Here is a 26851-nt window from a genome sequence, read left to right on the forward strand (position 1 = left end):
GTTCAATGATTTGAAACGTTTCCAATAAGATTTGTTGGGGGAGATAGACTGAAAAACCGAAAGGGAAAAAAAAAAAAGCAACTAAAAACTTCAAATAGGGATTAGCGTACACTCATTTAAACCTTTTACTCAAGTTCAAGACCTTGATTATTTTGTTTATTTTATTCTTCATTAAAGTGCACCTCTGCCTCAGACTAAAAGTTAAGTACCAAAATTCTATGCATGTCTCTTCTCAAAGTGTTTCCAAAAAGACAGGAAAAAGGAAGTACCAAGTATCCTGTGAGAAACTCTAGATTTCTAGCTCAATTTGTATAGGTTTAGGCTTACAGTTTATGAATTATTTTGTGGAACACTAGTTCTAAAGGATGCATCTTAATGAAAATTGTTTATTTAATCTTGGGTTAGCAAAAACTTAATAATGGACCTCTTATTTTGCCTAATGATATACTGAATGTTCTCTAGAAAATAGTAGTGGAGTTTGAAATCAGCACCCGCGTTCCGGGTTATGCTTTTAAACCTGAGCTACACTTGTTGCTGATGGCCACCATCAATAAAATCTGACTATTTTTCCTGCCAAATTTTAGGACACTGGGACTATAACATTGTCCTTCAGATCAACCCCTATACATAGAGGTCACCATACCTAACTGAAGTGGCATCTCCCAACTGACCTGGAAAGGGAACATGGTAGAGAAACATGAAAGGCTTGGGGACAGAATGTGATATGCTCAGTATATTAGGTAAGAAAATTAAATTTAATGGCAGATGTGTTAAGGTAGAGTGCAGAGTGGCCCTGGAGGAAATCTCGGTTTGGGTAAAAGAAAACTGACTTGGGAAAGAGATTTTGTTTTTGTACAAGAGGAAAGCTAGATAGGGCCAAAGACTCTTGTGAAAGACAAGTTCTCAAATAACTAGATGGAGAACAGTGAATCCTAAGGGCATGTTAAGGTGAGATCTTCATTCCTGATATAAATGGATGGAAATAAGTAGAGATTATATTATACCAAAGTGAGGAGATGAAACTATGCGTTTCTAATTTTCACAGCAGTGGTCTGTCATGGGAAGTGTTCTAGTCTCACAGTTTAGGGGACATGGCTTTTTGTCCTTGTTCTGACACTCAATATCTGTACAATTTTAGATCAGACATTTAGGTTCTTACCTATAAATTGAGGCCTACAACATACACTCAGTCTGTAGCACAGTATTTCTTTAAGAATCAAAGCAGATAAGGATGTTAAGTAGAGATAGTACACGAATTTTTTCTGGCAAGAAACTCATGGATTCAAACCATTTTGGAAGTGGTGAGGAAGATGGGCTGAATTCCAAAGTAGAAAATAAAACAATAGATGAGAAGTATCAAAGACAAGAGAATGGTCTTTTGGAAGCCAAATATGAAGAAAAGATGGAAGAGACAGATAGTGGTGTCAAAGGAAATGAAAAAGTCAAGAGAGGGCGGTCTTCCCTGAAGAAATCTGAAAAGGAATCACAAAGTATATCCCTAAGAAATAAAGTTAATAGAGAATTACTAGAGTTGAAATGTTACCAAGTGAGGCAATGAGATGGTAAAATGACTGGAAGAGGTAATTAATTGGTAAGACCTGCAATTTGGAAAACAATGTGAATGTTTCCACTTTGCTTGTAGCTATCATGCACATTACTTGGATTTCCAAGTCCCATGAGGTATCTGAGATACAGAGAAAGTGTCTCACTTCCCTGAGCACACCCTTCTTCCCTTCACTTGAATATCTATTCTAAGACAATGGGCTATGTTGATGTTTTTTGATACCTGGTAGTCATGGAACAGGAAGGGATGTTTAGTGAATTATGATAATTAATGTTCTTTTTGGCATGCTAAGTGTATATTCCTTTTACTCAGGAAATGCAGGCCTGTTCTTCCACAGTCCAGTATCCAGAATTGTTTCTTTTGGCACCAGGACTTCTTTGATCAATTCTCCATTCTTAGCTCTTTCCAAATTATCCTGAACAACAACAAACCCCCAAAACTCCTTCATTGATATCTCACATAGTAGCCATCTTTAAGTATATGTCCTCTTGAACAAGGAACACATCAAATATAACCAAAAACACCAAATTTGTTGCCATCGAGTCAATTCTGACTCATAGCGACCCTATAGGACAGAGTAGAACTGCCCCACAGAGTTTCTAAGGAGTGCCTGGCAGATTTGAACTGCTGATATTTTGGTTAGCAGCCATAGCACTTAACCACTACATCGCCAGGGTTTCCCATCAAATATAGAAAGTGAAAAAACATTGATGCAATATATATATGTGTGTGTGTATATATACACACATACATGCATGTTTATGGAAACCCTGGTGGCGTAGCGATTGGCTGCTAACCAAAGGGCCAGCAGTTTGAATGCACCAGGCGCTTCTTGGAAACTCTGGGAGGCAGTTCTGCTCTGTCCTATAGGGTCTCTATGAGTCAGAATTGACACAACGGCAACGGGTTTGGTTTTCTTTGGTTTATAGATGTTTATATATACAGACATGTACATATTTGATATATATTAAATATAGATATATAAAATGTCTGAAACAAAAGTTTCTTTCACATGCTATTTTTCACATGAGGTTTTCTCTCTAAAAATAAATCCTTAGAGTAAGAATAGTGTCATTTTATAGTTTACACAGTGCTGAGTGCACTGTTGGCATTCAGCGACTAATAAATACAAGTTACAACTATAACAGGATGTTTTCCAAACCAGGATGTTACCTACTGGTTAGGAAAACTGAAAGTCCAATGTTCATCATATTTCAGGGACAAAAGGGTAATTCGGGATTTTTATCCAGCCTTGTATGACTATGACATCCAAATTTTGATCTTTATATTCTTATCTCTGTTGCAGTTCATTATAAGTTTTCTTGGTAGTATACTACCAGTACTGTGAATTTAAAAGACATATTTCTTATATATTGAATGACCCTAAATTATGGGCATCTTGTGCCTGATCGTTAGCCCAGGAATAAGAACAAAAGTATCAGAATGAAAACTGCGAATGAGCTAAGACATTGGCTGTGGTTAATCCTCAGATCTGAAGGCCAGCACTTAATGACACAGAGCAAACCTCCTCTGATATCCACAGCAAGTACATTAATCACTTAGCCTGTAGATGGGATCATTTTTTTTTTAACCAATACAGCTGGATTTGTTATTGTCAACTTCTCCAGCAGCAAGTTATTGGCGTAGAAGAAAATACTAAAAGATGATGAATGAAGACTGCCTCTTATAGACACTGTCTTTCATCTTACTGACTTCCTTGCCTAAGTTTTCACTTCCAAAAATGTTTAAAAAGTATAAGTGACTATATGTTTTCCCCAAATCATTAACAAAATCTGTTGAAATTGCATTTCCTTTATGATCAGCACAGAGCAGGGCCTTTTCTCTATTGGGGTCCCGTAGAGTGAATACAACTCAAAAGAAAAACTCGGCACGTTTTATCTTGCAGATACCACACAGAGCTGTCCCTAAACGGTCTCAGCATGAAAATGTCATATGTGAATTTGGGCACACTACCGAAGATGTGTTAAATTAGTAGGGTCTTAAACATAGAAGGGTCCAGGTATTTTTCAGACTTGACTCAGCAGGCACATTTTCTGCCACATGCTGGGCTGCACACTCTTGGAGGACAAGTTTGTTGGTAAGCATTGGAATGCCCATGAGCAATTCCGACTCATCTACACACTTCTTAACCTGTGTAAACGATAATCAGATATTCCAGCTTGTTCCACAATACAGGGAACTGAAAATTTCGGCTCTTCAAACATGCTGTATTTTATAATTTAAATGTTACATTTAACACACTCCCTAGTGTCTCCTTTGTGAAAACGTAGACAATGATTTTGTGCTACATGTCTCCAGAGTAAATGAAGTGCCTAGACTAGTGTGTTACATTTGAGTAACACCTTGTAAACTAAGGACTGGTTGAGCCTTCTGAAAATGGAACTGAGAAAACTGAATAAGGCTTAACCCTGAGGCATACTACTATATTAAAATTAGACACCCTATAAAATGTAAATGTTTTTTATTCCTAATCAGTTGCTCGGATCTAAGCGTGCTTCTGCATTTTCTATCATTTTTAATGTGCAATATGCAAAGGGAGTATCTTTTGAAGAATTCTGAGAGAAGAAAGTTTCCTGGTTAAAGGTTTCATCAGCTGGAGCAAAGCAACCCAAAACCTTGTGTGAGACTGTGCCACCAGCCTGATGGAGCCTTCATTTTTTTTTTCTTTTTTTTTGAGAGATTTTGTTTATTTTTTTCAAAATTCAAAACATTTTTGACACATGTGATTTCTATTTTTTGTGCACAGAAATAAAACACATTTAGTTTGTTTTAGCCAATCCCTTGTTGTTGGATGCTTAAATTGTTCCTACGAATATCCAGTGTCTTAATTTGTCAATGCTGCTATAACAGAAATACCGTAAGTGAATGTATTCAATGAACAGAAATTTATTTTCTCACAATTTAGGAAGCTAGAAGTCCAAATTCAGGGCAGTGGATCTAGGGGAAGGCTTTCTCTCTCTCTCTCAGCTCTGGGAGACGATTCTTGTCTATTTTCAGCTTCTGTTCCTCTGTGGAGCCTTCATTTTATAAACCATATCCCATTATTTGTGGTACCTTTAAGCCTCCTCCTTAACCTCCTTTTGAGAGATAAACTACTGGTTAGAATACAGGATCAGATGTCAAAAATCCAAATAATTCTAATTCATTATGACTTTAGATAAGTTAATCCCTGCTTCCGTGGTTTCTATATAAACATTATTTCATGAGCCCACAGAACTATTGTGAAAATTAATCAACTCTTTTTAACGTTTTGAGAATCCCAAATGAATGAAACAAAGTAAATAAAAATAGTTTCTATATGTTGTTCTTTTTTTTTTTTTTTTCTGAACTATCCTGTTTCTTGGAAACCCTGGTAGCTTAATGGTTAAGACCTAGGGCTGCTAACCAAAAGGTCAGCAGTTCGAATCCACCAGGTGCTCCTTGGAAACCCTATGAGGCAGTTCGGCTCACGGCCCCCTCACTCCTGTCCCCTGCAGACGGCACGGAGGTGGCGAGCGCAGCGGCCGCTCCTGGCCCGCAGCGGCAGCTGGTGGAGGAGCTGCAGAGCCGCTACAGGCAGATGGAGGAGCGCATCACCTGTCCCATCTGCATGGACAGCCACATCCGCCTAGTGTTTCAGTGTGGCCACGGCGCGTGTCCTATAGGACTGAGTTAATGGCAAAGGGTTTGGATTTTTAGGTTTGTTTTGTTTCTTATTGGACTCATTTCCTTAATGAAAGTTATACTATAAGTCCTCGAGACTATAACTAAGTCCAGGTCAGCTACTCCTTGGGTATAAGATACACTCCGGGAAATACATTATATTTAGGAAACAAACATTACTCTGACAACCAAAAACCCAAATCCGTTGCCACTGAGTGGATTCCAACTCACAGCAACCCCATAGGGCAGGGTAGAACTGCCCCACAGGGTTTCCAAGGCTGTAGCCTTTATGGAAGCAAGGTGCCACATCTTTCTTCTGAGGAACAGCAGAGGTGCTAGAAGTGCCGATTTTTTCGGTTAGCAGCCAGCCAATTAACCACTGCACCACCAGAGCTCCACTCTGACAACGTTTGATCTAGTAACTTTTCATGAGACATGTTATGCAGTTATATACTACATAACCTCCCTTCAGGTAATGTCCAACCAAATATAGGTCTGTGGTCCTATAAGTTCAGAAATCTGTTCAGAATGGGATGTAGTTGACATAATCGAACTAGTGAGCTTAACAGCTTCCTGCACACAACACGTGTATCTCACGTCTCTTCTCTACAAAGGGATTGCACTGCTAGACACTCGTTTGTTACTACAAACCATTATATGTACCTTGAATTTTTTAGTATAATAGGCTTTACAGGGTTGGTTGGTAACTACAGGTTGTACTTAAGTCACATGTTCGTAACCCGGGACTGCCTGTATATAATATTGTGTTCACACAATGTTCGAATCACATAATGTCCTATATCATAGAACTTATCGTGGCTGTTAAGTGTCATATGACTGTATATGTAACTCCTATTTAAAAAAAAAAAAAAAACTATATTCTTGAGTCCTCACTTAAAAAAATATTTCCTTGGTGAAATAGCTATTAAAATTTCTAATCTTAAATAAATTCAGGAACTGGCTGAATCGCAATTTCTGTATAGCTTGTTCTAAACTAAGTCTTATTTTCACTTCCTTGTAGTTTATTAGAACACAAAATCTTAGAAATGGAGGGAAAACACAAGGCAGAGTTGGACGCATTAAAGGAAGAGAAAGAGAACCTTCAAGGCTTGGTTACTCGTCAAACCTACATAATCCAGGAGCTAGAGAAACAATTAAACAGAGCCACCACTAACAACAGTGTCCTTCAGAAGCAGCAGCTGGAGCTCATGGACACAGTCCATAACCTCGTCAACCTCTGCACTAAAGAAGGTGGTAAGAGTTTCTTCCTCACTTCGGTATTGCAAATACATTATTTAACATGCGGCGAGTATAAATTCAGTTTAACTCTATACTTTGTATTGGTTTCTATGTAAAAACAGCCAAAAGAGCTTTATACTTAGAAGTTTTCATTGACACTTGCCAATTTCATGAAATTGGCACTAACAATTGTTTCATATTTTAACTTCAGAGAGTGCATTTATAAATTTGAATTGGTTATTATACTGTCATAAATCAATATTTGGTGTTAGACACCTAACCATATAGGACAGAAGTTAGCCAATGTTACAGTTTTGTTAAGAGTTCTGAGAAGAGTTGCAGGAGGCTTCCCATTTTAAAATGAATATTAGTTTGTTTTTAATTTGTGAGGAGGAGTAGAAGGAGAGTTGCTTGCAGGAAAATGGTGATAAAGACAGTTCCCATCAGCTGTCGTGGATGAGATAAAAAAAAATAAATAAATAAAATTTTTTTTTTTTTTGATGAGATAGAATTTGTTATTTTTAAAAGTACTTACTGGGATAGCTTGTACTTAGGCCTATGCAGAGAAAATTTAAAAAGGGCATCTAAGCACACTTTTCTTTTGTGTCTTCAAGACAGTGGAAAAATGAGAAAATTTTGATACTATTAAAATTTTTGTGAAATATTTCACTACTGGAAATACCTGAAAGCCTGTGTCTCTTTATAAGACACTCACCCATCTATTCATCTATCCAGCTAACAATTATTTAACCAGTGCCTCCCTGTGCACCTGCCCACTTCAAAGAGAATTTCAGTAGAGCTCTTAAAAGTTTAGACCTTGGTGTCATCTTCTGTAGTTCCACTCTCTAATCAACCTTTAACTGAATGAAAATGGAATTGTAAATGGTGATGAACACACCAGTTATATCTGAAGCGATGGTTGTCATTGAGCTGTGGCTTATGAGGCCACTCATGTAATTGTTCAGTGTTCATAGGAAATGGACATATGGGGAGGCTCCGTTAATTTAACGTTGGACTTGAGTTACATGAAAAATTAGTTCAATTCCATACTTTCATGTATAGATATGAATAAAGATGATAATTCCACATTAAGTGATTTTGTTTTAAAGACATTTCACATTTCTCTATTACACTCCATTACCTTGAATTACATCTCCTTTAGATAGTCTAAACAAGTTTGTAATATACTTTGTAAAGTAGTATTTTTTTTAAACAGTGAGTTCCCAGAGCTCCATTTGGGTGTGCTCAATAATGTGATTGAGAAGGAAAAAACCTGCTAATCAGTCAGAGTCTGCCAAAACCTTGAATTAGAGTCCACTGGAAGGAAAGCATGGTAGAATTTTGCCAGAGAATTTTAATAGCGCTCATGAGTATTTAGAAATTAAGTATTAATATGAGACGTATCTGTTCTCAAATAGGGCTGAATATATTCAGGGAAAAATTGAAAACACATTTTTCTTATCATCCTGAGACTTAAAGCACATGGGGTTGAGTATTTTTTTCCTTGATTTTAGAGATATCAAGTGCTAGTGATTCTCACAGAGCTCATATGTCCTCTTACTTATCATTCTTTAGCTTTTTTCGGAGTATGTGCCTAATAAATGTGTCCGTAGACTTTAAAGGCAGAGGATGTGACTTTAAAATTTAGATATTTGATTAAGTTTGGGGTTTGAGTGTGACATCAATCAAGCATCTGTTCAATTTGCCTCTCATGAAGTTGTAAAATAAAAATAGCGTGCAGTCACTAAAATGACTTTTTTTTTCTTTCTAATAGCACACCCGTAAAACCTTTGCCTACTTCTCTGACCAAAAATTCATTTTTCACAGGAATTTATTATTTACCAAAGAATTATATGTGACTATTTTACTTTTAGATTTACATATGTGCAAATATTCCAAAATCAATAAACCACAATAAATGCATCAAATTTTCTAACATGTGTATTTTAAAAACTCAAAGAGTGGACTTCTGCAAGATTTTCCAAGGATATTATGGGCCATGTCGTCAAGCAAAAACCTGAAAATTTTAATTAACACTGAAGGTCATCTGGTTTCAACTTGTCCTGATCATTCGTGGAGACAGCCAGAATGTAATACTATAGCACAAGAGAAGAATTTTTTTAGTGAGTTTACTTTGTCATTAGCAATTCATTTAACCTTTATAAAGCCGTCTCATCATTTATAAAATCAGGATAATTGTATCAACTACACAGTGATCAAGAAAGGGTTAAATTAGATGCTGCATATAAAATAACACAATACTGAAGACATAGTATTTTTCCTCCAAGTGACATAATGCAATCAAACACACATTTATTAAGTGTTATATATAAGCAAAGGAAACTGTGGTTGCATAGTGGTTAAGAACTATGGCTACGAACCAAAGGGTCAGCAGTTCGAATCCACCAGGAGCTGCTTGGAAACTGTATGGGGCAGCTCTGCTCTGACCTATAGGGTCGCTATGAGTCAGAATCGACTCAACAGAAATGGGTTTGGTTTTTTTAGTTTTCATATAAGCAAAACTTCTTTCATGGAAAATATATGAATACAGTGCCCTAGAATGTCTGATTGTTGACAATCATCCAAGCAGCTTCCTTTAATCTCAATTTTCCTATCTCTAAAATGGGATTATTATATTTACCTAATTGTTTTGTAGCAGAAGTTAAAGGGAATTTGTATAAAACACTTAACATCTATGCCTATCCATAATACTTGCTCAATAAATTGTAGTTGTTTTTATTTTTATGCCTTCTACAGTGTTTATAACAAATTCAGGGTATATGATAAAAGTATTTCTAGAAAATGTTGGCTAGAAATTTACCTTTTCTCCAAACATTTGTTTGGATCAGGAACTGTAAATTCATCTTTGCATGCTGGGGGTATTTTTGTTTCATTTCACAGGACTTTCCTACTAAAACATCTGATATCGTGAGATACATTTAAGCTAAGCATAATTAATAAACATATTTTCTGAAATCATTCACCAAATTTTCCTCTTCTTGTTCTGAGTAGGCAATAGTGATGTCTTAGGCAAATAATTATTTCAATCTTAACTGGCACCCATTTTGAAAGACTTCCAGTAACACATTTATTTTTGTTTAACTTTTGTTTGCAGACATTTGGTCACATTTATTCTTAGAAACATTACCCACTAAAGAAATATTACCCTCAGTATTATCACAGCATCAAAACTGAGCTGACTTCTTCATGTTTTTGGCAATTTATACTTATTACAGGAAATAAATTGTTTATATTAATAAAGGCATGGGAACAAGGTTTGGATTTCCTTTGGGGAGAGCAATTAGGATACCTCAGAAGGCGTGACTATCAAACTTTCGCCTGTCATCTATGTTCAGCATTGAATTAAAACATTGTCACATATGTTGTACACATGAGGTCAATGTCATGTTATATGGCAAAGAATTTATTTACTGGCAAAGCATACAAAAGTTAAAGGAAAGCCAAATTCAAGACAAAAAAAGAAAGCAGAAAGAAAATAGGCTCCATCATAAAATTACTCAGGGTTTTTTTTTTTTTAACAGCCTTGCTCTCCAAATCAGCTTGGAGCACATTCCTACTGTCCTGAGATGTGATTCATGGATTTACCCATTCATTCAAAAACAAACTGTTATAAAACAACTACTCTGTTTTAAATGATCTTCTGGGAGATAAGGATATTCATCCATTTTAATTTAATAAACATTTTTCTGGTTCCTCTAATGTGCCAGATACTGTCCAAATCACTGAGGAAAGAATAAAGACATAATTCAGTCTGTGGCTCCAAGGAACCTAGAGTTTAGTGAGGAGAGAGACAGGTATACAGACAACTCTATTCCAGGATAGGTTGCTAGAGGTGAGCCCAGGGCACTGGGGCACTAGCAACGCACACAGGAGGGATATTAAAATCATGACAGGGACAGAAAGATGAGGGCAGAATCCAGCTTTTGCGGAATTTTCTTGGGGACTCTACTGAACGCTTCCTATGAGTCAGGCATTGTTCACGCTTCACATATATTAACTTAGTTCTTACAACAGCATATGAAGGAGCTACTATGTTTACTCCCATTTTTTAACTTCCCTAAGGAACTTGAGTAGTTTTCCCAAGGCTATGTAGCTGGAAAAAGTTGACGCAGGATTACAACATAGACAGGTTGATTCTAATGGGGGAGGTAATGACTAAATCTCCAAAATAAAGAAAATGGAGGATGCTCCAGAGAGTGAAAACACGTTTACATGTCAGGAGTCATGGGAGTGTGGGAGGGGGGTCATATGGTGTGCATATATCCATAAGTCAAAAGCTCAGAATAAAAAGCAGGAGACAGTGAAAGATGATGTTAGATAGGTAAATTGAGGCAGAACAAGTTGGTGGCATTTTTTTTTTCTGATAACGATGAGTTGTAGACAATATAATCATGATGACATTTATATTTTAGAAAAATCACCCTAGTCACAATATAGGAGAATGTATTGGAAGCTGACAAGCCTGGAAGTAGGGGGCCAGATGGGTTTTTTGTCATTATTACAATTTTAGCAAATAGCTGGAGAACATGTGCAATGTGCGAGCCTTCTGAGTGCTCTGCATATATTAATGCATTTAACTTTGACAGGTCCACAAGGTAGATGTTGCTATTAACTTCATATGACAGATAAAGAAACTAAGCACAGAGAGATAAATAATCTCCAAAAACTAAACTGCTAACAAGTGAGGAAACTAACTGAAACCCAGGGAGTCTGGTTCTGGAGTCTGTACTATGATGGGGAGGGAAGGTAGAATTGATGGTTTTCATCAGATTCTCAAAGGATCTCTTAGCAGGGAAATGATGAGGTCAGGATCAAGCAGAGGCAAATGGAAAGGCAGGTAGAAGGGAAAATTGTGAAAAAAAATTAGAATCAATAGGAAATAATGACTTATTAGAAGTAGAGCCAAGTATAACTTCTAAGTTTCTGGGCTAACTTATGGCATTCCTTCAATCAGCAACATGAGGGGAAAGCATGTTTAAGGGAAGGTAATGAGTTTTTTTTTTTGTTGTTGTTTTAATGAGTTTAGTTTTGGACATATTGACTGAGGTGCCTGTGGGACATTTGAGCCTGGTAAGTAGAGGAATACAAACCAAAAAAAATTAAAATAAAAAAATAAAACTATTGCTGTCAAGCCGATTCCAACTCATAGCACCCTATAGTACAGAGTAGAACTGCCCCATAGGGTTTCCCGGGAGTGGCTGGTGGATTTGAACTGCCGACCTTCTTGGTTAGCAGCCAAACACTATCACCCTGCCACCAGGGGAGAGAAATCTGAATGACCATGTAGACTGAGAAGAAAAGTAGTTGAAGCCATAAGAGTGAATGAAATCATTGAAAGTACATATAAAGTAATGACCCTTAACCACTTTGGGGTCATAGATCCATTTGCGAATCTGATGAAAACTACTTATTCTGTCTTCCTCCCCACTTACTCCCCCAATAGTGAAAGTACACAGGCACAATTTTATGTACAAAAAAAGTAAAAATAATTTACATACTCAAGGTGTTGAATCCATTTTATAAAATAAAGAGAATGTAAAATCAAAGACAGAAAATTGGAAGTTCTTTAAGAGACAAATAAAAGCCTTTTAAGAGGATTCGCAAAGGAAAGCCCGGAATTAGAAGGAAAAAACAGTAGTGAGCAGTATCAGGAAGGGAGAAAAAAACTATTATGAAAGGTGTTATATTCGGCATCAAATAAGTAGAAAGATCAGATAATAATAATAACAAAAGGCTGAAAAGTGAATTTTGGCACTGGGACGTGACCTTCCATGGGTAGAGTTTCAATGAAGCATATGACTAAAACGACTGAGAGGAAGTATAAACAGAAAGCGTCGCCTACCCATATTCAGGAAACTTGAACGTGAAAGACATAAAAATTGTAGCTAGGGAGCCATAATCAAAGAAACCTAAAAACAAATATTAAGAGACATGAACATGTTCATATACTTAGTTCCCTAATATAAAGTCCAAACTTCAATTCATAGAGTTTTTCATGAAGTTCATTTAAAAAAAAAAAAACAGCTTTCACATTATCTGAAAAACGTAATGACTGATACTACTAATTCTTCAGTGATCTAAATTATTTGGGCTAAAGCCTCTTTCCCAGAGACTGACTGCAGTGGTACGGAACGTTTGATCATTACTTTCGGTCCTCTGGCCTTCTTAAAAGAGGAAATGAGGCATTTGCTTCCTTCCCAGTGCTGAGAAGTCATTGGCTCTGTTCTCAGAATAATTCTGCCATCTGAAAGGAATTTACCTCCTGTGCAGTACCTATTGCATTTGTAAAGTAAATCGTTCAGTCAAGGGATGAGATAGTTTGAACTCCTGCAGTCCTTTGAGTTAACAAAGACTCTAAAAACATCACAAGTGCTAGGAGGAAATTAAAACTTTTTGAATGTCACTCATATAAACATTGATTAAAAACAGCAAATATTATTTTCCTTGACTGAGTAAAATATTTGCCTTTTTAGTTGACTACTTGTAATGCACAAATTAACCTTAGGTAGAAAGAAAAAGAAAAATACAGGAAGTCATCTGCTGAATGCTACAGTGAGCACTTGTTTCCTTTTAATGAAGGAAATGCTTTATCTTGACAGAAAATTATATGTCAAACATTTACAATTTCCTTCAAATGAACCACACTGTCTCTCTAGCACTTCCTTTCATAAAACCCAATGGCTTAAGGGGAAAGTGATTGTTTATTTTTGGAAATGGTATATTTCTCCTTTTTGATGGAGCATGTTATCTGCCTTTTTAAAAGTCGTAATTCCTGTAAAAAAAAAAAAATCGTATGAATACTGGATAGCCAAACTAATGATAACAAAATAAAAAATAATATAGTCCTTGACCTCTCCCATGAACTATTTCTAAACCACATCTTTTGGGGGAGATTGAAATTTTGTGGTTAATTTTCTTCTGGAATTAGAGTTTCAACTTCAGAAACTAGACTATGTGAAAAGGGATATCTCTTGGTTCCAGCTGGGCCTGGAAGTTACCAGGGTGAAAGGCCACCAAAAAAGGGTCTTTCCTTGGTATTCTAGGATTGTTATGAGCAAACTCCATTCCTTCTTCTCTTGTGCTTTCATGGCCTGGTTGGCTAAAGCAAAGAAGCACAAAATAGTTTTCAAGTAAGTCATTTCCTGGACTCATCCACACTCAAGTCAAATTCAGCAGATATTTTCTATATCTGGGTACAAAATGGGACAGTGGACATTATTTAAGGATAAGATATGGCACTTCATACTAAGCCAAATGACATCTCTAATCACTCTGAGAGAAAGTAAGAAAAAAATATTTTATTAACATCATTTAAGTATGTATGTATCACATCAATCATAGAGTGAAACGTCCATAGAGAGTCTTACGCTGTACGAAAGGATAGAAAGGAAATAGGACCTGAGAAATGTTGCAACCGTGTGTTTAGGCTTAAATGCATATAGGCAAAATACTGATTTTTGCATAAGATTTTTCTAAAGTCAATTGCAAAGAACCTTTATAACTAATGATAAAAACATATTTAGTGTTCTATGAGGCTTCATAATTTATTTTTAACTAAAGAATGCCAATATCATAACTAATTCTAAATATACTGGAGTCTCACCCTAGTGCTGGCTTGGGTGTTCTCATTCTGAGTGAGACCACCTCAGATAAGGTGTCATGCTAATATGTGACCTACCAAGGATGCCCCACCTTTTCAATGAATTTATTAAGAAGTCAAGTGATTAAATGTAATATCAATTAAATCAAACATTTTTAATGCAAGTATTTGATCATGGCTTTGCATGCACTCATAATTATTTTCAGGTGTGAATGTTCTTTTTTCACAGCCACTGTGAGTTCCTTGAGAAGAATGCATTTAAACCTTGGGTTTAATTTTAAGTGGAGATTTGGTTCTAAAGGAAGGTTTTGCCAGTTGTTAGGTCCATCTACCCACTTAGAAAAATGCACACACACACACACACACACACACACGAACACACACCTCAAATCTTAACCATAATTAATCTACCAGTCCATCTCCACAGAGCTAGGGCTTCACCTGAGATGGTCTCCTCACCAGCATCTTGGAAGAGCCATGTACGTGCCATATAGAAGGCAGTGCATGGTGATTTTGAAGGAAAGGAATCAGAACGCTTGGGTTCTGATTCCCTATAAATACCATATACCTGATGTCCTAGACAAACCCACACATTTCATGATCAAATACTTCCATGTCTTCTCTTTGTTTTGTATCATTCTTAGTGACTGGGGAAGCCCTAAGTCCAGAGTAGAACCTCATGCAAAATCCCTATTGGTAGTCAAATACTGTTCTTCAAGTATATTTCACCACAAAAGTAAGAATCAATGTGACAAACCTGTGGTGGCAGTCAGCATTTAATTATTTATTTAAAACTTCAACGTGAAGATTTTTGTTTTGTCAGTTTTCAAAAGCACCTAGCAGCTACTTTCTATTAATTTCCATGACATTGCGCAATGACTTTAATTCCGTTTTTAATGACTTTTGCAGAAATTGATTCTTTGTCTCCTCATAACAGGGCACAAAAGATGCCCTTTAAGCTTTCCCACATGCATGGGAAATCTTTGGTGCAAAATCAGTATATTCCAGACAGGTTGAAAGCATTACATGGGAAATTAACACACATGAAACACCTGAAATATCTTTGTTAATGAAGTGACCTTCTGAACAAACAGCAAGGGTCATGTGGCACTCGTATCTGCCCATCAGGGTTCCCAAAGGGAAAACACAGAAATGAATTTTATGAAAAATGGATGGTCATTCAATTAAACAAAAGTGTGTACAAATCCATTTTCAACTTTTAGCCAATTTTTTTTCATTGTTGACTACTTCGAGCAGTAACTAATATCATATGTCAATTCAGTTATATACAGAGGAGTCATTTCACATTAGAAGAGCATTAGAAAATGTATTTAAATACAGTAATCAAACTAAGGTGGGTAAAATAAATAGAATTATTTGATGATTCATTATTCTTCCAAAACAAAATTATTCTTCTACATTAAAAAAAATCCTACTGTAAAATCAGAGATCCATTTGTGTCATAAAGTACTTTGCATGTCCATATAGTTTTAACAATTCATATACCATATGAATGTATCTCAATTATTAAAAATGTGTATACTTACAATTATACATCATGGGTAATAAATTCTCTAGATAATTAAAATTTATCTCTTTAGAAGTAGTAGAGATTTAAGAAAAATTTGCAATAGCATGAGGGTATTTCTACATTGTATTTATCCTCACCTCTTTTTCATAAATAATTGAATAAAATTGATTTTCCTAGTAATTTAAGGTCATTATCATTAAGATAAATTAATTTTCATCATAATACCATAATGCCGTGGAGAATGCATAGAAAATAAATTTTCTTATACTAAATAATACCCAAACTACTATCATTTCTTAAGGTTGCCTAGTTTTTTATATTTTCTTTTTCTCTCAGAGCTTTAAATGACCAATTTTTCTATTGTCATCTTGACTAACTCTAGAAAAAGAACACACACACACACCCTCACTCCATCCTCCCCACCAGCTCTTTCTCTAAATTTGTAGCTTCTAGTAAATAATCCGTAGGCTGAGATACCATGTAACTAGCTTGTAAGAATAATATCTAAAACTAATGATGGTAAATCAAGGGTAATGAGCATGGCTTTCAGGATATCTACCTTATGAAATCCAATATGGCTACGTAGAGGCCTCGTTTAGCTCTTGAAGTTGTGTGCCATCACTGCTTCATATTTCTGCCGAGGCTCTAGTGCCACAGAGAGTTCTATTGCCTGCAACTCTCTTCTACCCTCATCTCATTATTTTTCTTCTTTCCTGTCGTTTCTGACTCCTTTCACTTTCCCCACATTTCTTTGCTTCCATGAGAAGGGCTTGTGCCCTGTGTCTACATTCAGAATTAAGACCTGTCCTGATTCACTCAGGACCCTGGATGTGACCTTCTCAGTGGAGATAAGTATTGCTGATGATTCTGACATAGAGGTTGTATTTAGGTTTGATTTTACTCCAAAGACTAGTAAGAAATAGTTAAGACTCTTAGCTTTATTGTCAGCAATTTCCACTTCTTACAAGTTCTTCATAGCATCTCTGAGCCTCAGTTTCCTCATATACAAAACAATATATTGATAAACCCACCTCATATTTATGAGGGTCAAATGATAATGAAGTATGTAAAACACACTTGGTATATCAAGTTCAGATTTTTAACACTTAGTAAGTGTTCAAATAATGGTTGTTTTTATTATGATCATGATTATTATAGTCCCACCAATTAACTACAAAATATGTACATACAAAGAATTTAAATGAGAGTAAAACAGTTCTTAAAAAAAACTTTTAGTTAAGATAATATTGTTACAGATAAATGATGTTCCCTTTTACTAGGGTGAGTGGGTGGATCAAACCAAAAACCAAACCGGCTGCTGTTGAGTGGATTCTGACTCATAGCGACCCTATCGGCAGAGTAGAACTGCCCCACAGGGTTCCCACAGAGCAGCTGGTGGACTCAAACTGCCGACCTTTTGGTTAGCTGCCTGAGCTCTTAACCACTGTGCCACCAGAGCTGTTTAATTAAAGATTTCAGATTAAGAGTGTTTAAGACTAGAATACATGCATTTGTTAGATTGAATAGCATGTAGTTTGCCATTTTTGTAGGTTAAAAACAGTCACGTTCAGAAATCAGTGCACAAATATCTAAATATTTGTGCACTTGTTTTATATGTGATGAAATACCAACCTTGATTTTTTTCAATTTAGAAGCATAAAGCTTTTTTTTTTTTTAACTATGCATTTATAAAATCATGGGCAAGCTTCCCTCACACTCACACTCACTCACAAAAACATTAGAACTTAGACTGCTTGCACACATTCTTTTGCTTTTTCTACTCTATCGAGATGCAAGATATTGTCCTCTTTCGTGAATATTATCTCAAAATCCTTTCCAGTACACTAGAATTCTAGGGAGTGTCTTTAAAATGGCCTTTCTATAAAATGTCCACACACCTGGCTGAAATGCACAGAATCTAATTAATTGGTTGTTTGCACCTTATCAGATGTGCTGTTTTACTTAACCGTATACTCAGTTAGCTTTGGTCACCTGTTGTGTTGAAATCACAGACAGGATCAATTCCTTGTGTTATGGCCTTCTTAATGATGACAGCCCCAAAAGCTCCACAATGATTATCCTTAAGCAAATAATTTGATCCACATACATTCTGATGTGTATTAATTACTGGAAAGATATGAACCATTAGCCACATTTGAAGACTGAAAACAAATGTTTGAGGAATTGATCCTTTAACACAACTTATTAGAAATGGGTAGGAACAACGGCTTTGGATTTTTTCATGTCTCTAGGGCAATGCGGAACCCTGGTGGCACAGTACTTGAAAGCTCGGCTATACCCAAAAGGTCCATAGTTCAAATCCACCAGCCGCTCCTTGAAAACCTTATGGGGCAGTTCTACTCTGTCCTACAGGGTGGCTATGAGTTGGAATTCACTCAGTGGCAACGGCTTTGGTTTTGGTTTTTGGCAGAGATGCTAATTTTCCCTGTGTTCTCTGCTAGGGTTGCTGAGACTCAGAATTCGAAATCCTAAATTCCAGGAAGTTTCCTCTTGAGGGTTCATTTGAATTGAAGTGACCCTGTGCCTCAGTTTTCATAGTCTTTCACTGAACTCAGTGTGGTGGCGGATACACAGTCTGGATGTAATTGGTTGGGCAGGTGAAGGGAGAAGCCAGGTAAAGTAAACAGCTGCTGGGGTTGGGGTTTCAGGTTGTTTATTGGGACCGAATGTTGAATAATGAAAGACCATGCACCTGCTTGTGTCCCTATTCTTCCCTTTTAGATCACAAAGATTTGGTTGTACAGATAAGGATAAATGAAAAGAATGAATGATTTTTTTCCTAAGACTTTCTAGATTTATTTGCTGATGTTGGTGTGGGTGAAGTCTCTGAGTTCACATTCTAGGCTCTTAAAGTTTAGCTCAGATAAACTTTTCCTACCTGTTTTATTCTTTCAGGTATTATCTCTTCTAGGCAGCCTTCTCTAAGTCCACCTGGTAGATGAAGGTTATCCCCCCTGAAAGCTCCCACTGTACCTGGTACATTGTGGCAATTGTCTGCATTTTCTCTCTTTGTTGCTGTATTTAAACCTGAAAGATTATACTCCTAAAAGCTGTTGGCATCCGTTTTACTACCAGGTGTTGTTGTTGTTGTGGTTAGGTGCTGTCGAGTTGGTTCTGACTCATAGCAACCTTATGCACAACAGAACGAAACACTGCCCGGTCCTGCGCCATCCTCAAAATCGTTGTTATGCTTGAGCTCATTGTTGCAGCCACCATGTCAATCCACCTCGTTGAGGGTCTTCCTCTTTTCTGCTGGCCCTGTACTCTGCCAAGCATGATGTCCTTCTCCAGGGACTCATCCCTCCTGACAACATGTCCAAAGTATGTAAGACGCAGTCTCACCATCCTTGCCTTTAAGGAGCATTCTGGCTGTACTTCTTCCAAGACAGATTTGTTCGTTCTTTTGGCAGTCAATATTCTTTGCCAACACCACAATTCAAAGGTGTCAACTCTTCTTCAGTCTTCCTTATTCATTGTCCAGCTTTCACAAGCATATGATGTGATTGAAAATACCATGGCTTGGGTCAGGTGCACCTCAGTCTTCAGGGAGACATCTTTGCTCTTCAACACTTTGAAGAGGTCCTTTGCACCATATTTACCCAATGCAATGCGTCTTTTGATTTCTTGACTGCTGCTTCCATGGTAGTAAGCCAATAACAAGTGAATGAAAAAAAGAAAGAAAGAAACCAATTTCTAATCAGTTTTTTAATTGTGTGAAGCCTGATTATGCCTTACCTAAATCTCTACCCTAGGTCGTTCAATTATATGGTCCAATAAATTATATTTTTTGCTTAGGCCAGCTCGAGTTGGGTTTTCTCTCATCATGGAAGATGTCCTAACTAATAGAACAAGTCTTTCTCTCATTAGACTGTGATCACATAGAGGGCGCGATCTAGGTTTTCTCAAATTTGTATCTTCAGTGCCTAGGAAAAGTTTTGTAAATACCCAAACCCAGTGCCATTGAGTCGATTCAGACTCATAGAGACCCTACAGAGCAAACGTTGAATTAATATTTGTTGAAGTAATTGATATAGTATGGATTGAAATAAGAAGGAACAGGAGGCAGAGATATCAATAAAAAAAACCTCAGTACAATAATTTTATATTTAGATTTTCGTTAATGTTTAACTATGACAACTGGGGGAAGATAGTGGGCCAGTAAGAGAAATAGAGAATACAGAATTTGGAAGGAAAGATTAGGTAACAGTAAACAGATTGAAGTTGGGGTAGGAGTAGGAAATGCCCAAAGGACAAGTAGAAATATAGATCTGGAGGTCAAGAGAGAGGCATATGCTACTCATGCGTTAAGCACCAGCTCAGATCTCATCTCTTCAAGGAAGATTTCCCTGAAGCTGCAGGTTATGTTGTGTGCTCCTCTATAATTAAACAAACAACATTATTTGAAAATTATTATTCCATGACCTCTGTTCAATTTTTCTCATGTATCTTTGTATTCCCAGAGCAGTGTCTGTTACAGTGTTCAAAAAAGTTTATATATTGTAGGAATCTTCTGTGTGGAGGTTTGAAGCCATGCTACATAATTTGCTGAAAGAGCAGATGTATAAAGCATAGAGGGTCAAGAGTGGAATTGTCTATGAGCCCAAGAGACAGAAAGGGCCGCATAAAGACTACATCAGCCTGAGACCAGAAGAACTAGATGGTGCCCGACTACAACCAATGACTGCCCTGACAGAGAACACAACAAAAAAACCCTGAGGGAGCAGGAGAGCAGTGGGATGCAGACCCCAAATTCTCATAAAAAGACTAGACTTACTGGCCTGACTGAGACTGGAATGACCCCGGAGGTCATGATCCCCAGACCTTCTATTAGCCCAAGACAGGAACCATTTACTAAAGGTAACTCTTCAGACAGGGATTGGACTGGACTATGAGATAGACAATGATACTGGTGAAGAATGAGCTTCTTGGGTGAAGCAGACACATGAGATTATATTGGCATCCCCTGTCTGAAGGGGAGATGAGAGGGTAGAGAGGGCCAGAAGCTGGCTGAATGAACATGAAAAAAGAGAGTAGAGGGGAGGAGTCTGCTCTCTCATTAGGGGGAGAGCAATTAGGAGTATATAGCAAGGTATTTATAAATTTTTGTATGAGAGTCAAACTTGATTTGTAAACTTTCATTTAAAGCACAATAAAAATGTAAAAAAAAAAAGAGAGAGAGACTAAAGGGGCATAACAGCCCAGAGGCAAGGATTAGAAGGCAGGAGGGGACAGGAAACCTGGTAATAGGGAACTCAAGGTCGAGAAGGGAGAGCGTTGACGTGTTGTTGGGTTGTTAACCAATGTTGTAAAACAATATGTATACTAACTATTTAAGGAGAAACTAGTTTGTTCTGTAAACTTTCATCTAAAGTACAATAAAAAAAAGATGGAAACAAAATAAAAGTTGAAATAAGAATCAAAAACTTCTAAAAAAAGAAAAAGAACAGAATTATCAAAACTTCTACATTGTGGTGAGGAGAGGAAGAGGAGCCAATCAAGACGAAAGAGAAAGGACAATTAGAGAAGTGGAAAAGGGATTAGGAGAGGTCAACTTGGAAGGCAGGAGAAATATAGGCAAAGAGAATGTCTTGGTTATCTAGTGCTGCTATAACAGAAATAACACAAGTGGGTGGCTTTCACAAAGAGAAGTTTATTCTCTCACAGTCTAATAGGCAACAAGTCCAAATTCAGGGCATCAGTTATAGGGGAAGGTTTCCTCTTCTCTGGCAGCTCTGGAGGAAGGTCCTTGTCATCAATCTTCCTGTGGTCTAGGAGCTTCTCTGCACAGGAACTTCAGATCCAAAGGACACGATCTGCTACCATCGTTGCTTTCTTGGTGGTATAAAGTCCCCTCCTCACTGCTCGCTTCTCTTGCCTTTTATGTCTTGTAAGATAAAAGGTGGTGCAGAGCACACCCCAGGGAAACTCCCTTTATATTGCATCAGGGAGGTAACCTTAGTAAGGGAGTTACAATCCCAACCTAATCCTCTTTAATGTAAAGTACAATCACAAAATTGAGGACAACCACACAATACTGAGAAGCAAGGCCTAACCAAGTTGGCACATATCTTGGGGGAACACAATTCAATCCATGACAGAGAACTTCTGTACTATAGAGGAAAGGAGTGGAGAAGACATATTAAATGGCTTTGATCTTCATAGTAAAAAATAAAACAAGGTCTACAAGAGAAAGAGAAGAAAGGAGTGGGATTTAGTCTTGGAAATATTGAAAAGATTTGAAGTAGGTTCTGCTGGAATTGTGGTAGAAAGTCCATTAGAGATGACCAAAGGTTTGACTAAACAGCATGGAGAACCTAGTGAGGCTTAGAAAGCATACATTTGGATGACATCAAATAGCTTCACTTTAATGTTTGAATAAATGCCCTTCCTAGGGTCTGGATTTACCTTGTTTGTTCCATGAAAGGACAATGGATCAAGAATACCATGAATGTTACCTGAACCATTCCTAAATGTCTGGCCCTGAGGTAGAGACTAGCAAAAAAGGAAAGGAAGTCTAGAAAGTGGCTGCTAGTAATGGCAGAGATCTAGACCCTCAAATAATAATAATAATAATAATAATAATAATAAAAGACAAATTTAGTAGGAATTAAAGAATGGGAGAGTAAAAGGTAAGAGTATGTCGCCAAAGAAGGGTCTTTTAGATGTAAAGATCCATTTATTAATTTATGCTTTTAAACCAGTCTAATATTACCAAAGATCTAAGCCACTTTTACAGACAGGTGAAGTGTTCTATCAGGTATCCACATCCCTCTTCCCAGCTGTCCAGTTCACGCTTCTTGTATCTTCCATCAGGTCTTTCATATCCCTGTTTCTTGTCATTTACCACACATTCCCCTAGCCGTTACCTTCCATCCTATTGAATTTAAAGATTTTGGAAAAAAAAAAAAAAACTATCATTATTGTTGATACTTGTACGTTCAGTGAATTCATCTTTGTTATTGGTTTTCTGTGTTTTGAAATGTTTACCACACCTTCAGTTTTACACTACCTAAGCATGACGACACTGGCCTTCTCTCTTTAAGCATGACATCGAAACTCAGAACTGTCAGGGATTTAACAGAGAAAATAATTAGCCATGTAAACTAAAGTTAGGAGATCAAAATCCTCTACAACCAACATGCTGATATATATACATCATATGTAATTTCATCTGAGCCTGAGTCCAAGCCCATTGCTGTCAAGTTGATTCCTACTCATAGCTACCCTATAGGACAGAGTAGAACTGCCCCATAGAGTTTCCAAGGAGTGGCTGGTGGATTCCAACTTCTCACCTTTTGGTTAGCAGCCAAGTATTTAACCACTGTACCACCAGTGCTACAATTTCATCTGAAATAATCTTAAAATCTTATTCAGGCAAAGCTTACAATATACAACATTACTTTACCTGTTTCTTTTAGACTTAATGATGGTATGACCTGATTTAGTCAACCAATGAAATAAACTAATTAGCCAACATTGACAAGGAGAGGCCAGCCAGTTCAATATAATCCTAAATATAACCAGCCAACTGTAACTGCCCTAGTTTCAGCCACATACAATATTTGCATTTGAGGGTGAAAAACAACAATATCCACCACTCCATTGATGGGAATTGGCTGGCCTTCACACCCAACCAGCATCCCTTCTAGAGGAAAGAATAATAATATAATGTTGCTATTAATAATATTATTATAACAACAGTAGTAACTACGATTTCTTGAGTACCCATTATATTTTAGTCACTCTGCTCTATGTTAACGAATTTATAAATCTGTCTCAAAAACTCATTGCCCTTCAGATGATTTCAAGTCATAGCGACCCTATAGGACAGAATAGAACTCCCCCATAGGGTTTAACTCCTGACGTTTTGGTTAACACCTAACTTCTTAACCACTTTGCCGCCAGGGCTCCCAGATCTGCCTCAGAGCTAGTTATAATTAACCCACTTTATAAATTAAAACAATAAGAACACCAACAGATATGAAAATCAGTCTTCCTTTATACTGAGAAAGGCCTTTGACAAACCATAGCTTAATTAACTTTTAAGCATAATGTTTACTAATTAATAAGTAATTAAAAATAAGCAGTCTAATCACTGTGGAAGTAAAAGAACTGAAGAGAAGATTTCAAAGGGTGGCTCGAAAAGGCCAAGTCAAGCATGATAATGACATGCAAAGACCTGGATACAGGAAACCAAAAGGGAGGAACACACTCGGCATTTCTCAAGCTGAAAGAACTGAAAAAAAATTCAAGCCTCGAGTTGCAGTATGGAAGGATTCTACCAGAAAAATACTAAATGACACAGGAAGCATCAAAAGAAGATGGAAGGAATACACAGAGACACTATACCAAAAAGAATTGGTTAACTTTCAACCATTTCAGGAGGTAGCATATGATCAGGAACTGCTGGTACTAAAGGAAGAAGTCCAAGGTGCTCTAAAGGCATTGGCGAAAAACGGCTCCAGGAATTGATGGAATACCAGTTGAGAAGTTTCAACAAATGCATGCAGCACTGGAAGTGCCCACTTGTCTCTGCCAAGAAATTTGGAAGACAGCCACTTGGCCAACTGACTGGAAGAGATCCATATTTATGCCTATTGCCAAGAAAGGTGACCCAGCGGGATGATGAAATAATCCAACAATATCACTAATATCACAAGCAAGTAAGATTTTGCTGAAGATCATTCAAAAGCGGCTGCAGCAGCACGTCGACAGGGAACTGCCAGAAAATCAGGCTGGATTCAGAAGAGGACTCAGAACCAGGGATATCATAGCTGATGTCATGTGTATCCTGGCTGAAAGCAGAGAATACCAGAAAGATGTTTACTTGTGTTTTACTGACCATGCAAAGGCATTCAACTGTGTGGATCATAACAAATTACAGATAACATTGCAAAGAATGGGAATTCGAGAACACTTAATTGTGCTCACGAGGAACATGTACATAGATCAAGCGGAGTTGTTCAAAAAGAACGGGGTGATACTGTAGGGTTTAAAGTCAGGAAAGGTGTGTGTCAGGGTTGTATCCTTTCACCATACCTATCCAATCTGTATGCTGAGCAGATAATCTGAGAAGCTGGACTATATGAAGAAGAACTGGGCATCAGGATTGCAGGAAAATTCATTAACAACCTGCGTTACGCAGATGACACAACGTTGTTTGCTGAAAGTGAAGAGGACTTGAAGCACTTACTGATGAAGATAAAAGATCACAGCCTTCAGTATGGATTACACTTAAATATAAAGAAAACAAGAATCCTCACAATTGGACTAATAAGCAACATCATGATAAATGGAGAAAAGATCGAAGTTGTCAAGGATTTCATTTTACTTGGATCTACAATCAATACCCATGGAAGCAGTAGCCAAGAAATCAAAAGATGCATTGCATTAGGCAAATCTGCTGCAAAAGACCTCCTTACTAAAAAGCAAAGATGTCACCTTGAAGACTAAAGTGAGCCTGACACAAGCCATGGTGTTTTCAATTGCCCCATATGCATATGAAAGCTGGACGATGAAGAAGGAAGACTGAAGAAGAATTGATGCCTTCAAATTGTGGTGTTGGCAAAGAATATTGAATATACCATGGACTGCCAAAAGAACTGACAAATACATCTTGGAAGAAATACAAGCAGAATGCTCTTTAGAAGCAAGGATGGCGAGACTATGTCTCACATACTTTGGACATGTTATCAGGAGGAATCAGTCTCTGGAGAAGAATATAATGCTTGGTAAAGTAGCGGGTCAATGGAAAAGAGGAAGACTGTCAAGGAGATGGACTGGCACAGTGGCTGCAACAATAGGCTCAAGCATAATAATTGTTGCGAGGATGGCGCAGGACCGGGCAGTGCTGTACCTAGGGTTGCTATGAATCAGAACTGATTAAATGGCACCTAACAACAAAAACAAGAATCACTGTGGAAAGAATGAGTATCTCAATGTAAATGTTTGGAATTTTCAGAGATACAAGATTATGTTTCAAAAAATGAAATGTACATTCAGATATGCTGCCATAACAACAATAATGAAAACGGCAACAACAACACAAACCCTATTGTGTAACCATCATGTATTGTTACTTATGCTTCTTATGGTAAAATCGTCAAACCATTCTTCCAGGTTTAGGATTTGTATTCATGGTTTGTACAGCATTTTTGTAAAATTAGCTTCCAGAAAAATAATTTAATACCCCAATTTTTTCCTTTCTTTTCTCTTACTGAAATGTGTGGTAGAGAAGTGGGAAGAGAATGTGTTCTCTTTATATAAGGAAGATAAGGTAGGGCACCCACTAAACCGCTACTGTCGAGTCGATTCCGACTCATAGCGACCCTATAGGACAGAGTAGAACTGCCCCACAGAGCTTCCAAGGAGGGCCTGGCGGATTCGAACTGCTGACCTCTTGGTTAGCAGCCGTAGGTAGGGCAGGAAGTGGTATATGCAAGAGAAGCATTGCCTCCCTAGATAAAGGATTTTCCCCATCTAACACTCGAAAAAAGAAAAGTGGGTTTACTGTTGGATTCCTGTTGACCGCATTTTCCTATTTTGTTCATAGTCTCAAGGGCTCATAAATTTTAACTGGCATTTCTTTACATCCCCTTTTTATGCATCAAAGTTAGTCATTTTTGTCTTTTCAACAGAAGAAGGGATCAAGCTTTTAGAATTTAGGAAGCTTTTGTCTTAGAAAAATAAAAGTCCACTAGGTTAAAATTAGCAGGCACATGTGAACTACATTACTGTTTTTGAAAATTATACCTATATATTTTCATGTCCACTACTATTAAAGATGGCTTTTGAGCAAGCATTTATATATTAATTTTTGAATTGCTATTTTATAACATTCTATATACTAATTCTTCTTTATTATATGAGCCCTTAGCACTCTTTAATCAGTTTACTTATTCCCTGTTAATATTGCGATTGTGATGGTGGTGTTTAGACTTAATTATTATTAATATAAGTTGGCAAGATCATTAACTCAAGGATGTGAGCCATATAGAATACTGTGATGCTATTAAATGCCACATTATTTTTGTTTGTTATGGAAAAATATCCAGCATGGATATTTCATTTTCTCGAAACATTGTTTAGTATTTGTAAAAATTTGAAACATTTATGTTGAGACAATCATTCTTTCCACAAAGCTGCGAGTTTTTAATTGCTGATAAATTAGTAAACATTATGTATCTCTAGTTTAAATCAGCCTAACGTTTTA

At 37.1% G+C, this 26851-nt stretch overlaps 1 protein-coding gene across 2 annotated transcripts in view; it reads left to right on the forward strand.

The window, feature by feature from the left end:
- Window positions 1–26851, forward strand: part of ANGPT1 (angiopoietin 1) — a 283240-nt gene that overhangs the window by 191387 nt on the left and 65002 nt on the right. The window contains exon 4 of one of the 2 annotated variants that reach the window (XM_049854301.1): window positions 6249–6481. In XM_049854301.1, the coding sequence (XP_049710258.1) occupies window positions 6249–6481 (233 nt within the window). The remainder of the gene's footprint in view (window positions 1–6248; window positions 6482–26851) is intronic. The other variant, XM_049854302.1, reaches the window with a different exon arrangement.

This window comes from Elephas maximus, chromosome 15 (assembly GCF_024166365.1).
Source record: "Elephas maximus indicus isolate mEleMax1 chromosome 15, mEleMax1 primary haplotype, whole genome shotgun sequence".
In the NCBI taxonomy this organism is placed as follows: Eukaryota; Metazoa; Chordata; class Mammalia; order Proboscidea; family Elephantidae; genus Elephas; species Elephas maximus.